Source organism: Phocoena sinus, chromosome 16 (assembly GCF_008692025.1).
Source record: "Phocoena sinus isolate mPhoSin1 chromosome 16, mPhoSin1.pri, whole genome shotgun sequence".
NCBI lineage: Eukaryota > Metazoa > Chordata > Mammalia > Artiodactyla > Phocoenidae > Phocoena > Phocoena sinus.
Genome location: NC_045778.1, coordinates 59,613,666 through 59,629,892, shown reverse-complemented (window position 1 = coordinate 59,629,892; position 16,227 = coordinate 59,613,666). Strand labels below are relative to the sequence as shown.

General features: G+C 43.2%; 1 protein-coding gene across 2 annotated transcripts in view; it reads right to left on the bottom strand.

Moving 5' to 3' along the window:
• PDCD11 (programmed cell death 11) overlaps positions 1-16,227 on the bottom strand; it is a 42,050-nt gene that overhangs the window by 25,668 nt on the left and 155 nt on the right. For both annotated transcript variants that reach the window (XM_032607508.1, XM_032607509.1), the window contains exons 2-12: positions 14,676-14,794; positions 13,558-13,689; positions 12,318-12,485; positions 10,659-10,820; positions 9,056-9,179; positions 8,381-8,562; positions 3,875-3,982; positions 2,558-2,764; positions 1,780-1,904; positions 1,547-1,607; positions 760-906 (exon numbers count right to left, since the gene is read on the bottom strand). In XM_032607508.1, coding sequence (XP_032463399.1) covers positions 760-906; positions 1,547-1,607; positions 1,780-1,904; positions 2,558-2,764; positions 3,875-3,982; positions 8,381-8,562; positions 9,056-9,179; positions 10,659-10,820; positions 12,318-12,485; positions 13,558-13,689; positions 14,676-14,774 — 1,515 coding nt within the window. In that variant the 5' untranslated portion in view covers positions 14,775-14,794. The remainder of the gene's footprint in view (positions 1-759; positions 907-1,546; positions 1,608-1,779; positions 1,905-2,557; positions 2,765-3,874; positions 3,983-8,380; positions 8,563-9,055; positions 9,180-10,658; positions 10,821-12,317; positions 12,486-13,557; positions 13,690-14,675; positions 14,795-16,227) is intronic.

Sequence of the window (16,227 nt, the reverse complement as noted above, 5' to 3'; positions counted from 1 at the left end):
CACCAGGCCCTAAGCACTGTGTATTATCATGTCTAATCTTCACAACTCTGAAGCTTCTCTCAGGATCCAAGCCGTTGTTATAAAACACTCAAGTTTCGGCAGCTTTGGCTGGGCTATTTCCGTGCCTGACACAACGCCTGCTCCTCCTCAACCTTCCAAATCCTACCCATCCTTTCCAGTTCAAGCCCCACCTCTGCCAGAAATCTAGAAGACATTATTGTCAAATAGAGCTCAATTCGAAAACTGGTTCTGCCATTTATTAGCTGTGTGACTCTGGGCAAGATACTCTGCTTGCCTAAGCTTTCATTTCCCCATCTGCAAAATGAGGATAACAGTACTTCCTTCATAGGCCCATTTTAAGGATGAAATGAAGTAAGGCGTGTTACGATGTGCCTAGCACAGCAACTGGCACAGAATACATGTTACATGGTAGTTGCTATTGATCATATTGATCTTCACTGATTATCAATGATTCTTGCTGCCCCAGCCTACCCTCACCTCCCCGTTCTGAGATATGACCACAGCATACAGCCTGCACCAAACCACCTGGCCTGCTCTCTTCATGTATGGATATTTTAACTACCAATGATACCATACAATTATCAAGGGCAGGGACCCAGTTTTCTCTTCCCAATGCCAAGCACAGGACTGCAGATATTATGAGGTCACTTTGTGGAAAAAGGCAGAAACTTCAGCTGAGAAGCATCATTCTCTTCCCATATGGCCAAAACCCCACCAGCGACCCTTCAGGAGGCTCACCCGGCACTTGACCTCATCCCCAATGTGGTACTTCTTCTCCGGATTCTTCATAAGGATGTCGGCCAGGTGCATGGGAGGTACCAGGGCCCTGATTTGCCTGCCCACCTTCACCAGCATCCCGTATGGCTTTATGGTCATCACTTTGCCCTAGGAAAAGATGCCATGATGCCTCAAGAATATGTTTCCTATATTTCTTACAACAAAGCATCTCACACCTCTCTTTCGAAGCACAGCTTCCTGAGCTAACTGTGCCTGTTATTCCAGATCTCATAGGGACAAAGCACATACCCCACAGTGATCTGGATGCAGTAGGGTTTATTTATGAGAACCTTCACATCTTTTTGTGTGAGGATCTTCTTTCAATCTGCCTTACAAATTCATTATCCAACGGAGAGGATTATGTCTCCTAAGGAATGAACTCTACATATAAAGGGGAGCTGCTCAGTTGGGGCTAAGTGGTTGGACAGGCGCAGCAACTGGATTCTCACTAATATCCCAGCTGGCTCAATTACCAAAGAACTAACTTTTGACCTGGTCTAATCAACACCATCAAATCCCAGGACTGATGACCTACTGCCTCTGCGTAGTGGGGTGGCATTAGCAAGATCTCACCTTGAAATTAATTACAAGTTACCCGAGGGAAGAAAAAGAAATCCCAGTAGCAGGCAAAGAGAAGGAATATGACTTTAAACGTGTCCACATGGGGACTAATGAGCTGACAGTTAACCTGTGAACTAAAGACTATCTGAAGGTGGTGGAGTATCTAATTATATGCTTGAGGTCTTACCTTTACCAAGGCCCCAGGTTTGATGTCACGATAACTAAGGAACTGAGCTTCAATAACAGACCTAAAACAAAAGGCGAATACAAGATTAAATAAATTAGGACAGAGGCTGCCTAAAATTCAGGCCTACCAAAATCATGTTGGCAAGAAAGGAAATCCTCACCAAGCCAGGCCAGGAGACACTGTGGGCACGGGAGCACACCTCCACACCCCGCACGAGTTAGTGACAGACTTACGTCCGCAGAGAGAGCAAAGCCAGTTCATCCATTTGGCTGTAGTCGATGATTCTACACTTGTGAGTGTTCCCTGGCTTGAAGGTCTCAGGTTTGAAGACTTTCTTAGAATTGGAGAGATGGCTGAGCTACAAAGTACCAAGTGATTAAGGACCAGCCAGAAGCAACAGATCTGAGGCAATCAGACATTAAATCAGACATGGAGTTGACTCAGTACATTTGTCACCTCCCATAAAACCAGCACTTGATTACCTGTTAAAATAATTGCTCTAACTAAAGAACTGCTTTGTACTATCACAGGATCTCTATAAAGTCAGAGAAGAGTCTAGATCATGGGTCGATAAATTACAGCTCACGATTAAGTGCCTATATTTGTAAGTAAGAGTTTGACTGGACCACAGCCGTGCCCTTTCATTTACATACTGTCCTTGCTGCTTTCAGGCTATAACAACAAAACTGAGTAGTTAGGACAGAGTCTGTATGATCCATAAACCTAAAATATTTACTATCTGGCCCTTTAAAATAACCTTCCCAAGCCCTGGTGTAGATCCTAACTCATTCTTGTACCTACCGTCAACCAGGTATCAATTAAGGCAAGTCAATTTTAAGGCACTCTAATATAACAAACAGACCTTGTTCTAGTCCTTATGAACTGTCTGCCACGTTTGGGGAAATTCAAAAATAGGAAACTAATACCCAGGGATGAAGGAAGCAGAAAAGAACTTGTGTCCCCAAAGTCCTTCTGGTGATAAGATCGTGATGAAACAAAGAGCCTCCTTACCCGGGCATAGGCCAGAGCCCCATCCGTCAGCCTGAACGTGGCCCCGGCATTGCCGAAAAAGCCCTGGACAGGAACATCATCCAGTACAGCTCCCAGCTGCTGGCAAGAAAGCCGGGTGAGTGGACGCCCGGGCTGCAGGAAGGCAGCGCGCAGGCTCAGCCGTACAGCTCTGGTCCGAGGATGGACGCAGAGGACACAGGCCCGTACCTAGACAAGGGAAAGGGCATAATGAGCAAGACAAGGCACACCAGGGACAAGGCACCCTGGAGCAGACTTTCAGGGGTCAAGACTCTCCATGTGTTGACCAAGCTACAGATGTAAGTACTAAAATCAGCTTGTGCAATCAAACAGAATGTCCCAGAGGAACTATGTCCGACTGAATCAACGCTTACACAAGGCCAGGAAAACATATACCAGGGTCCCCTCAACACCACGAGGCTAATAATACACACGCAACAGGAGCCAGGTACTGGCATCACTATATCAGAAGCTCATCTGAAACACACCAGAAACAGCCTGCTCTGATCACAAGGCCATAGCATGTAAAATGCCTCAACTCTGCAGACAAATATGGCTACAAGGAGAAAAAAATTACTAGAAAGAGGTTCACCAAAAAATTAACAATATTATTACTAGGTGCTGGGAAAACCTACTTTTACTTAAAAAAAATAAAACAACAACAGAAAAAACCAACAAAGTCTCTATAGCTTCCATTAGTATGTGTTACTGTTAAAAACAAAAAATAAATCATTTTAGGATTTTTAATAAAAAACAACGATTAACATATATTGGGATTTTCTTCCCAAATATCCATGTTCATTGCAGAAAATTTGAATATTTAGACAAGGGTAGAAAAATCACCCAGACTTAATCACTAACACCTGATTGCATAATAAGCCAGCATTTTGACCAGATGTACTTTTTAAGACTTTTTTCCCCAAAATTGAATCTATATTATAGCAGTTTATAAACTACATTTGTCTATTTAAACATATATCTTGTTCTATGTTAAACACTCTATTAGAACACTTTAAATTGTAAAAGCAAAAGATTTACTACCAAGAAAAAAAAATCAAAGAGTATGAAATAAAAACTACAAGTTGCCTTCTTCTCCACAGGCTCCTTCTCTAATCTCAATCCCCAGAAATAACCACTGGCAGTTTCTTGTGGTCCTTCCAAGACACTTTTCATTCCCCTCACCACCCCTCTGACACCTGTACACATGCAGTCCTAGGACCTCCCTGTAGCAGCTGTGACACTGGATGGCTGGTTGGGACACAACTGAAATCCAGAAAAGATAAGTGCAACATTTCTTACCGGCTGATTTGAGAAGTATGTTCTGCCTTTCTTAGGGTCCAGGTGCATAAAGTCAACCAGGCCAGTGAAGAATGAGAGGAATTTTAGCGTAAGGCCAAATGGAGTCACCTAGAAATAAAAAGAATCAGCTATGAAAAACATCTCTCTGAAGGAACCAGGAATGAGACTGTTCATAAAGCCACATTATCCATGATAATGATAACTGTGTGTCTCTCCTCCCCCAGCTAACCCTTATCATCTTTCTTCCCATAAAATGAAATGGCAGCACATCTCCTGGCACTGGCCGTGCCTTAATTCAGTAAGCTCATCGCCCCCGGGCCTGAGAGGACATCAGTCCTCCACCCTCGGGATTTCCCAATGGGATGGAAGGCGCTTTACATGAGGATCCTCAGGGAACTGCCAGCCTGACAACTGGGACAAATTGTTGCTAACTTGGTGATGTGCTCAGACTAAGAAGGTAAAAACCCACATGCTTGCCAGAGGGAGATACTGACCGTGAGCAATTCACCCTACAGAGCCCCACAAAGCTAAGAAAGTAGAGGTGACAAGCCTCTCAAAAGAGAGCAGGGAGGCAGGTGACTGAAATAAGGGAAACTAAGTCAGATCCCCAGGTCCTCTCCTCAAACTATAGGGTCCACCCTTCTCCCATCTCCACAGAAAATGGGAGAGTTATTCTCTGGGAAACTGTACCAGACTCAAAACACAGGAACAGTGCAAACCATGCAAATGTGAATTAAGAAAAATTCTGAATATCATATATAGATATGGAGACCGCCAGCCCCTTTCTGCCATCTAGCTCTTAGGCAGCCAGGCTTATATGCTCCTGAATCGGGTGTTAGCAGATCCTTTCCAGAGGAATCTAACATGCCAGAGAAGACTTCTAACAGTGACATCTGGAGGTTGCCACTAGTTCCTGACCCTGACAGGGAAGTCAGCCAGTCAGCAAGTCGCGCTCAGGGACACAGACTTCCCAGCAGTTTTTTAGAGTGCCTCTCTCATAACACGGCGGTCAAAACAAAAACTCAATAGAGAATGGGAAGTTTAAGTTGAGAGACTTTCCCAGAAGTAGGATATAGACAGATACATGCATGTACCAAACCAAAGAAGAGAGGAAAAAATAAGAAAATTAGAACTGATCCATTAAGTCCAACATCATACTAACAGGAGTTCTAGAAAAAGAAAAGAAAATTATATTAAAAATTTTAGGGCTTCCCTGGTGGCGCAGTGGTTAAGAATCTGCCTGCCAATGCAGGGGACACGGGTTCGAGCCCTGGTCTGGGAAGATCCCACATGCCGCGGAGCAACAAGGCCCATGAGCCACAACTACTGAGCCTGCGCATCTGGAGCCTGTGCTCCGCAACGGGAGAGGCCACAACAGCGAGAGGCCCGCGCACCGCGCGCGCACCGTGATGAAGAGCGGCCCCCGCTTGCCGCAACTGGAGAAAGCCCTCGCACAAAAACGAAGACCCGACACAGCCAAAAAAATAAATAAATTTATTTAAAAAAATTTTTTTTAAAGATCTGATAAGGGGCTAGTATCCAGAAGATACAAAGAACCCTTACACCATTAACAATAAAAAGATAATGTAACTTTTAAATGGATAAAGACTTCTGATTCAATATTTCTCCAAGGAAGATTTATAAATGGCCAATAAGCACATGAAAAGATGCTGAACATCACCAATCCTTAGAGAAATGCAAATCAAAATCACAAAATACCACTTCACACCCGCACCCACTAGAGTGGCTATAATAAAAAGAATAACAATAAGTGTTTGTGAGAATGTGGTGAAATTGGAACCCTTATATTGCTGGTGGGGATGTAAAATGTTGCAGCCACTTTGGCTGTTCCTCAGAAAGTTAAAACACAGAGTTATCATATGACCCAGCAAGTCCATTCCTAGATATACACTCAAGAGAAATGAAAACATACGTCCCTACAAAAACTTATATACAAATTTCATAGCAGCATTACCCATAAGACAAAAGTGGAAACAACCCAAATGTCTACCAACTCCATATGATGGAGTATTATTCAGCCATAAAAAGGAACGAATCACTGATAAATGCTACAACATGGATGAACTTTGAAAACATGCTAAGTGCAAGAAACCAGACATAAAAGGCTACATACTGTATGGTTCAAATTATATGAAATACCCACAACAGGCAAATCTAGAGATAAAAAGTAGATTCGTGGTTGCCAGGGGCTTGAGGGAGGGAATGAATGGAGAGTGACAACCAATGGGTACGGGGTTTCTTACTGGGGCGATGAAAATGTTCTGGAATTAAATAGTGATGACAGCTGTACACCCTTGTGAATACACTGAAACACCACTAAGCTGTACACTTTAAAAGGGTGAATCTTACTGTAAGTGAATTATATCTCAACTTAAAAATTGGGGAAAAAAAAAAACCACAGTGATACAGAAAACTTTCCCAGAACTTAAGGATCTACATTTCTGGATTACAGGAGGTCAGAACAAATAAATGGAAAGAGAGTCATACAAAAGCACATCATTGTGAAATTTTAAAACGAAAGGGATAAAGATAAGATCCTTGAACATATAAAGAAAAGGAAATCAAAATAACATCAGACTTTTCAACAGCAGTAGAGGCCAGGTGACAATGGGAACAAGAACTTCAAAATTCTGAGGTGTTTTTTTTTTTTTTTTTAGTGGTACGCGGGCCTCTCACTGCAGTGCCCTCTCCCTTGCGGAGCACAGGCTTCGGACGCGCAGGCTCAGCGGCCATGGCTCACGGGCCCAGCCGCTCCGCGGCACGCGGGACCCTCCCGAACCAGGGCACGAACCCGTGTCCCCTGCATCGGCAGGCAGACCCTCAACAACTGCGCCACCAGGGAAGCCCTCTGAGGTACTTTTTTACCTAGAATTCTAACCCCAGATTAACTACCAATCACACGTTAGAGCAGAATAAAGGTATTTTCAGATATACTAGGTGTGCAGAAAAGAGTTAACATAGCAGGCCTGAGACTGCAATCCTTGGAAAAGCATGCTTGTGGTGTTGGCCCTGGCCTGGTGTCTGGGAACTTAAGACTTCAAGAGGGTTCCCACCACTCTCAGAACTGAGTGGCTCACTGTACCTAAACTATTTGTGCAAACAATATGGTTTATGCTAAACACTCGAATTCATTAGGAGAGTCAGGAATTTTGGTACATGACAGGCAGCTGGTGCCTATGTGACCAGTCGCAAATAAAAACCCTCAATGAGCTTTGCTCGTAGACAACATTCACCCATGTTGTCATAACCTGCTGCTGGAGGAACTAAATACACCCTTTGTGACTCCACTGGAAGAGGATTCTTGGAGGCTTGTGCCTGGTTTCTTTCAGACTTCATTCCATGGGGCTTTTTTCCTTTGCTGATTTTGCTTTGCCTCCTTTCACTGCAATAAATCACAGCCGTGAAGGCCGCTATATGCTGATGGTGTGAGCCTTCCTAGCGAATCATCGAACCTGGGAGCGGTCTTGGGAATTTTAAGACACATGAGGTGAAGAAATTAACCTCCCATCTGCTTTTCTGAGGATGCTTCTGGCGAATGTGACACATTAAGATGAGTAAACCCAAAAAGAGGAATACATGGAATCAAAGAAGGTTCTATCCAATACAGAAGAGTGGAAAAGGATCTGGGATGACAGGGAAGGGAGCCCTACAGAGCAACCAGTCCAGACTGGAGCCGGATGACAGTAAAAGGGGCTCCGCGTAGGGGAAAAAAGTAGCAAAGATTATTTAAAGGGTTTGAAAACACAGAAAATAGTGAGAGAAAAATAACTACAGGATGTATGAAAAAAGAGTGAAAGGTAGGAAGAGAATTCAGCAAATGACAAAAACAAGGCTGATTAGCAACTCCAGGAAAAAAAGCTGTTCAAGAAACAAATTATATTATCTAGCCCAGCAAATAAATAATATCTATGTAGTCATATAATTTAAACACTGAATAATGATTTAGCCAAAATTTTAATATTCCTTTGTTGAAAGGTTGGGAGAAGGTAAGGATAAGAGAGCCAAAACTTCATCTACCTTGATAAGAAGTGAAAACCCAATGCCTCAAAGTGGTAAGATACAGCAGAAGCTTACTATTATACTTCGAAACACACAGGTAAATTTCAAAAGATAAGCTAAGAGTTAAAGGTGGGGGTTAGATGGGATGAGAGTTCTTCATCATAAGCCTTTCAATACCATTTGATCTTTTAGATCAGCACTGCCCAAGAGAAATATAAGCCACAAATGTAATTTTAAGTTTCCTAGCAGTCACATTGTAAAAATTACAAAGAAACAGCTGAAATTTATTTTAATAGTTTATTTAACCCAATATAGGCAAAATATTATCATTTCAACACGTGGTACTGGCTACATTTCCAGTGCTTAATGGTCACATGGGACCAGGGGCTACCCTACTGGACAGCACTCTTTTAGATTGTGTGCACGTACTACTTTAATAAAAATCATTTTTATTTTAGAAAATAGTAGTAACAATGAACGGCTTACCTTCTGCACCTGGGCTTTGACTACCAGTCCTGGTAGCAAGCTGTTGAGGGTCCAGTTTTGCTCCTCAGTAGCAATGGCAGCAGAAACTTCTGAGTAACCAACCGACAGACTAACAACTCCTCCATTGCCTTTCACCTCTTCGATAAGGCAGTTCAGGTACTGACCTACCTTCAATTTAGCACCTGCAAGTCCAGCCCCCAAAAGGAAAAATACCTATTATGAGAAGGACTTTGAACTTGGGCTCGAGTGATACCTGAAAGATCCATGGCCTACCTGCCCAGTTACCATGCAATACTCCCCATATTCCCAGTTTCTCAGGGACCAACTACAAGAATGGCGTGAAATGACCCTGACTGATCTGGAATCAACTACCACACAAAAATATGAAAACCTCAACAAGGCGGGAGGGTACTGCTTCAGAGGCTCTGGAGGCCCAAATTTCAGGGGAATCTTCTAAGTGAGAAAAAGTGAAACTGGTCCATCAGATCTTAATGAGACTGCCACTCCCTGACCCTTCACACATCTTCCTTTTTCTGTCACCTAACAGTTGATTTTAGCAAAGCCAAACATGCTTCAGGGTCAGCATTCTGCATTTTACTCAACAAAGTGGCATTTAAATATAATCCCCCATATACCACCTCACTACCACGGACTGGTCCCTCTTCTTCCTCTCACCTTTGTTCTTCTGTTGGATGTACTCCTGGGCTTTCTGCAGTGGCAGAAAAGCTCTGGCCCCACTAACACCAATGTCCACTAGATAGCCATGGTCTTCCAGGCTGGACACAGTGCCCGTGAGCAGCTGGAGGAAGGCAAAGCATTCTCAAAAGGTCAAAAGTCAAAGGTCATGGGACACATAACAAACATCCACTACCAAACATGACTGTTCCCACCATCCCATAATCCCACACATCCTCTCACTTTAAACCTCAATCCCTACAACACAGGGAATATAGCCAATACTTTATTATAACTATAAATGGAGTATAACCGTTAAAAACTGTGAATCACTATAACGTACACCTGTAACTTGTATGATATTGTACATTAATTATACTTAAAAAAATCTTTTTTTTAAAGAAAAGAAAAAAACCCTCAGTCCCACTATAGGATAGAAGAGGGAAAGACATCAATTTTAATTCTCCCAGGGTTTGAAGGATCTTATAGTTTCCAGACAGAGAGGAGTTGAATAAGGGAATGACAGAGAGGGGATTCTCCCCTGGGGGATTTTCAAAAGATAGGAAAGACTTTCATGTTATGCAAAGAGATAAACCAGATGGCCTTGCAGTGCCAGCACTCCCAGCACCATGACTAATGAGAATCCGGAACTACCCTTCTCGCTGTCATCAAGTCTTTTCTAAGCACCTCCAGGATGTCTCCCCCCAAACTCCTGCCAACCTCCTTCACCTTTCACGGGAAGCACTGTGGCATTCAAATCTGGCTCTGACACTTAGTAGCTATCTGGTGTTTGGTCACTTAAGTCACTTAAACCTTTTTCAGTCTGTTTTCTCAAATGTACAAGAGGGATACCTATCAGCCTCACAGGGTTGCTATGAAAATTTTTTCAGAGGAAGTGTCTAAAACAGCACCTGTCAAACAGTGGCCTCTCAATACCTGTCAATTTCCTACAACTTGGCTTACTGTTATTCCCCACTCTACCCAACGTTCAGGGCCTGGTCCAAACTCCACCGCTTCTAACCAAACGTTCCAAGATCATACTGATCTCCTTCCTCTTAAGTGAGTATAGTTTATATGAGTGTGTTTTGTACCTACTTGACTTGGAGGCACTGAGTGGGGATACATTTCTCCTGAACCTGCATAGGACTGGGAGACTCAGTAGTGGATCATCCATTAGTACGGCTGACAGTCTAATTGCCCTGTCTACCCTGTCTCTCGCTCTCAGAGAGCAGCCCTCAAGCTCTCCTCACAAACGCCAGTGGCCTCTGAAAAAGACTTAATCTGTGAAGAAGTCTCGGTAAAGAAGGCACTTCAAGGAACTCCTTCTTACCCTTGCTAAGATTCCTTGGAAGCATTTTTTTCCCCCTACCAGCAAATCTTGGACTTGCTTTCCCTTCCTCCCCTCCAGGGTAATGTGATTAGGTTCAAGTCTTCAATTTCCATTAAGTACCCAAAGTACCCTGGCGACCTTCCCCCCAGGAAAAGACGCACTCCCATGTGTAACAGTTAAGCTGAAAGTGAAAGGTAGTCTAGACACACCCCAGGAGGCAGGACAGGGAGAAGGCATGTTGCCTGCTCCTCTGCCCTGGCGCCAGAGACATACCATGCCGGGTTTCAGGGCCTCAGCACTCAGCACTTTGTTGACATTTCTGGGGTTCAGAGACAGCTTGACATTCTTTTTGCCCCTCTTTGTGATGTCCAGACTGCTCACCACACATCTCACCAGCATCCCAGGTGAGAAGAGCTCAGGCAAGCTGACCAGGTCCTGCAGAATACAAATGAGAAAAACCTGATACGTACCCTTCCCCTGCACTGAGAATTCACTGCCTGGTCCTGGCTCAGCGGTTTCTCATCCTCAGATCCCAAAGAGCCCAAAAGGCAGATGAAGAGAGTAACTGCTCACCCACAAAGGAAGCGGCCTGTGGCCATGTCACAGTCTTGGATTACAGCTTAAGGTCTCCAAACATCTCCACGCAATGGGCAGATGTAAAATGACGTGTTAAAAGAATCGTCTACAATTACTGTCTCTACTTCCTCATCTTCTCCTCACTCTTCACTTCCTCATCTTCTCCTCACTCTTCAGCTCACTGCAATCTGAGTTCCACCCCCATCACTCCATACTTGATCTCCCAACAAAATCTCCAATGACTTCCATGTCGCTACACCCAACAGTCCACTTTACAGTCCTTCTCTCACATGACCTTTACAAAGCATTTAACTCTGGTGCTGCTTCCTTAAGCATTTCCTCCCGGCTTCCAACCCTTCGTTCACCTTTTTTCTTCTCTGTGTCTCTGGTCCCACCTTCTTCTGACAGCAACTCTCCTTTTATTCAGCAACTAAAATACAGTATTTGCCCCAGGCTCAGTCTTTCAGTCTCTTCTCCCTCTGTGTGCTCCCTCTAAGCAACTTCTTCCCTCTCCATAGCTTCAATTACCACCTATACAAAGAAGTTTCACACATTCGTGTTTCTAACCCAAACGTCCCTGAGCTCCAGCATCACCTATCTACTGGTTGTCTCAACTGTACCTCAAACTCAACATAACAGAAAATCAAATCATGATCATCTCTCCTAATCCAGGTCCCCTTTCAGGGTCTCCTGTCTCAGGATGGCATGGCCAACTGTCAAGCCGTGCTCAACAGAAACCTAGGACTCACCTCTGACACGTCTCTCGGCCTTGCCACCCATATGGAATTCGTCACTAAGCGCTGACTTTACCTCCTCAGCCCTCAGTAAATCCATCAATCTCAGAGCCTAGACTACGACAACAGCCCCCTAACTGGTCTCTAAGCAGCTACGCATGCCTCTTCAATTCATTCTCTGTGCTGTCTACATGGCACCCACCCCAGTGAGGACATTTCAAGGGCTTCCCACTGATTCTAGAAAAACAATCCTAAACATGGTCTGGCCTCCACCCAGCCCGCCAGCCCCATCCCACTCCACTCTCCCCGGCTCTCTCTGCTCTAGCCACACTAGCCTTCTGCTACATATCGGGCTCCTTCTGCCTGAACTCCCTTCTCTAGCATACCCTCATCCTTCCTACCTCAGCTCAGGCATCCCTTCCTCAGGCAAGTCTTCCAGGTTCCCTGGGCTAAGTCAAAATCCCCTTATTTTTTTAAAAAAAAAAAGAAAAAAAAATTTCCCTATTATAAACTCTCCTGGTACCCTGTACCCTTCCTTCTTACCACTTAGCAAAGTTGTCATTTTACAGCTGTTGGTGTACTACTTATTTCCAGTTACAGATTTCATGCGGCTTTCCCTTACCTGCAGGGGTTCTTCTTGTGCCACCTGCTCATTCAGCTTTTCAGTGTAGGCATCACAGATTTCAGTCACTTGCACACACCCCTGGAGGCCGTTGGGGAGACTAATCACCAGTTCCAGTTCATTTACCTCTTTCACGCAACCCAAAATCCGCATCCCCTCACACAGGGACTAGAAGAGAAAGAGTGAAATGTGTACAACAGGGAAGAGAACAATGATTGGGGAGGTTGGGGGGGGTTCTGGCTCCTAGTCCCAACTCTGACATATAAAAGCTACGAGACACATATGTGTACATGTCAGTACACTCATCACACATCTGAGCACCACGAAAGATCGAAATTATACAACAGTGTTTCCAGCAGGGTGCTGGAGGGCACGCGCGCCTTTTCCTTTATTCCAAGCAGCCCAAACTCAAAGGCCTAGCAGGCAACACAATGCAGGACAGAATGTCAGTGGAGACAGAAGTCAGTCTGGAGGGTGCATGCCAGGTCTAAAGGGCGCAACCACTATTCAGCTCTGTGTGCCTACAAACATGAGGGAGTGCGAGCTTGTACTGTCAGCACTTTCAAATTTTTACAAAAAAGCCGGAAATCACATTTTTATGGGAAATTTTTCAGTTTTCTAATGTTGGCATGAAGTTAAACAATTATTTTTTTTAAGTAGCACACAGGACAAAGAAAATACTTCTGCAGTATTTTCTATATGTTTCCCTTCACTATCATTTGACTTTTTTTTTCTTTTTTTACAACTAATGTGTATCAGAATTATCTAAAAATTTAAGGAACATAATAAGACTGCTTCACTTCTCTGAGATAATTTCCACATCTATGAAATGAAAGGGAAGAATTAGAGTGATTGCTAAAGTTATTGCCAGTTCTAACCTATGACTCTACTAAAACACAAGTTCCATGAGGGCATCGGCGGGATGAGGGACTCAGCAGCTAAAAAGAAAAACTAAAAAAACAATACATGATTACAGGCACTGGTTAATAATTGAAGGAAATAATGCTCAATTCTGAACAAAACTGGAAGAAGTTCTAAAGACATAAGCTACACACACATATTTATATGAAAAGAATGAAGGAAAAAAGGAAAGAGGAAAGGAAGAAGAACATATACAGACTTAAGCAACTCAGAGAGCTTGTTTAAAACAAAACCAGTTATAAAACAGAAACTAACACACCATTGTAAAGCAATTATACTGCAAAAAAGATGTTAAAAATAAAAAAAAACTTTGACAAACCTCCACACTAAGGATTTCAAACTTCTCTCTTACAAACTTGTTGCTTTCTCTCTTTTCAACTTTCAACTTTTTTGTTTTTGCTGGCTCTTTCTGGATCTTTTTCCTTTTGGTGGATTCCTCTTCAGTAGAAATCTAAAGGGGGCAAAAGACCCAAAAGAATAAAAACCAGTAATCCTGGCCTTTCCCTCCAACTTCAGGTCATCTGTCACCTTGCTTTGTCTTCCCTTCTACTCCACCCCACTCCCAATTGTTCCTTTAATTCCTGCCTCAATGCCAATCTCCTGTTCTGACAGCAATTCTCCCTTTGACCAAAATCTGAGCTCTGTTCTCAAAGCCCCTTCTCTCCTGTGTTCTTCCTCCCTTGACTGGGATGAGCACTGGGGTTCCCTGCTGGGAGAAGCAATTTGGAACAGTGAAAGAAAATAAAAGGTGGAGTCACGAAGACCCAAGATAAATTCCTATCCCCATGATTACAAGCTGTGTGATTTCAACTAAATTATATAACCTCTCTGAGCCTCAGTTCCTCACCATGGAATGATGATCTCTACTACACAGTACAGTTGGAAAGATTACATAAAATAGACATGAGACCATACAATCAAGTGTTAGTTACTGTCCCTCTAGCATTTGGAGCGCAACCTACTCTAGGTGAAGATTTCAAATTCTACTGCAAATTATGATCGCTTTATACAGCAAGGACCTCATTCAAAAATGCAGTGATCAAACTGTTTTCTCTCCATCCTTAATCAACATGATAAGTTTCTAAGAATAAGAAACAGGGAATTGCCTGGTGGTCCAGTGGTTAGGACTCCATGCTTTCACTGCCAAGGGCGCAGGTTGGATCCCTGGTCAGGGAATTAAGATCCCACAAGCTGGGTGACGTGGCCAAAGAAAGAAAGAAAGAAACAACGGCACTGCAAACTCAAATATTAAATGCCATGCTTCAAAGGATATAGTCTTGTGGTGGCATGGACTCTCTAACAAGTTTAATTTATAAAAGTTGACTTCAACAAGAATCCAATCTGGAAAACCACACATTCTCAAACAAGGCTCATTCTCCATAAGGACACTAGAGAGAAAGTGTTCAGTGAGTCTTATCAAAAAAGCACACCACTTACATCAAATAAGTTGTCTTGTTCAAATGACTGCTGGAAAGCTTTCTCTTTCTCTGATTTGTGGGTCTTTCTTGTACCCCCTCGGGGGAAGCTTTCTTCCATGGTTGCTGTGTTTGGGTGTCCTAAAAACAATGCAAAGAATTGGTGAGTTGTATCCTTAGTGTCAAGGTTGTGATCAATGGGCAAGAGATAGAGCCTTCTAGCACCAATGTGCTGGACAGCATTCAGGACTAAGAAATGGATGGTTTGATGCCAGGCAACAGATAATCCATAATTCGTCTTTCCAAAGGTCTTTGCTTCAAAACCACAAGTCCACACATTTTTCTCCAGCAAAAGAAGTTAGTTTCAATGTATTAAATATCATTAAGCAGCTTCAGTTAAGTCACAGATACACAGATGAATACATAACCCCCTACCTTCAAAGAATACGCACATTTTTAAGAAGATAAAACAACTACGCAAAGGATCTAAAATACAAATCAGATTATAAACTATCAACAAGGAGGTAGGAAATAATGAGGCTTCAGCAAAGGAGGAAAGCTTCCTAAAAAAGATGCTTTTGAGCTGAATGTTAAAAGATGAATAAAATTTTGACAGGTGGAAAGGGAAAAACAGAAGGAATACGAGAAAAGGGCATGGAAATAGGAAAAAAACAATTATTTCGATAAGCGCCAGCAATATGTCTGTCAAGCTGCTCAAAAGCTTGCTCTTGCCTTTCTTTGAAGAATTGTTCGACTAGATTACAAGGTGAATAAAGCATAATAATTGGAGTTAAATTTTAAAAGACACGTTGGGCTTTTTGTGTCACATCTTTCATCAGGTGTGAATAGATTAACGTTCACTTTGGCAAGTCAGAGCCTTAAGAAGAGGGAAGGACAGAACAGTAACAAAAATATGTATATACTTCAGGCTATAGATTGGACAGGGAGATAGGACTGAAGGAAGGTACACCGGGTACAAGGATTCAACTGCAGTACAACAGATAAATCATGAGAACGTTCACTTTGACGTTAACGTTCACTTTGGCAAGTCAGAGCCTTAAGAAGAGGGAAAGAACAATAACAAAAAATATATATACTTCAGGCTATAGATTGGACTGAAGGAAGGTACACCGGGTACAAGGATTCAACTGCAGTACAACAGAGAAATCATGAGAACCAGAACTACTGAATAGGTATAAGTGAGAATAGAAGATAGGAGGGGTTGGTTCTGAGAGACACTTGGGAATAGGAATCTAAAAAGGCTTGAGACTGTGAAAGAGGTGAAGACCTAGAGGGAGCCTAGGAGTTGGAATCAGGAATGGATGTGTTTGGTAGAAATAGAACAAGCAATGCCGTCCAGTTTGCTAGGCATTTGACCCTTAATCTCATTTCAGACAGGGTGAAACTGAAGCTTCAAAGAGTAAACTGATCCCGCGACAAAGAAGGGCCTTGAGCTACTTCCTGGGGACACATTCTGACGTTACAGGGACCACTCCAGCATAGCCGGCTTCGGAACCCAACCACTCACCCGGCACTGCGGGTGCATGGCAGGGATCCAGAGGACCTAGTCCTGG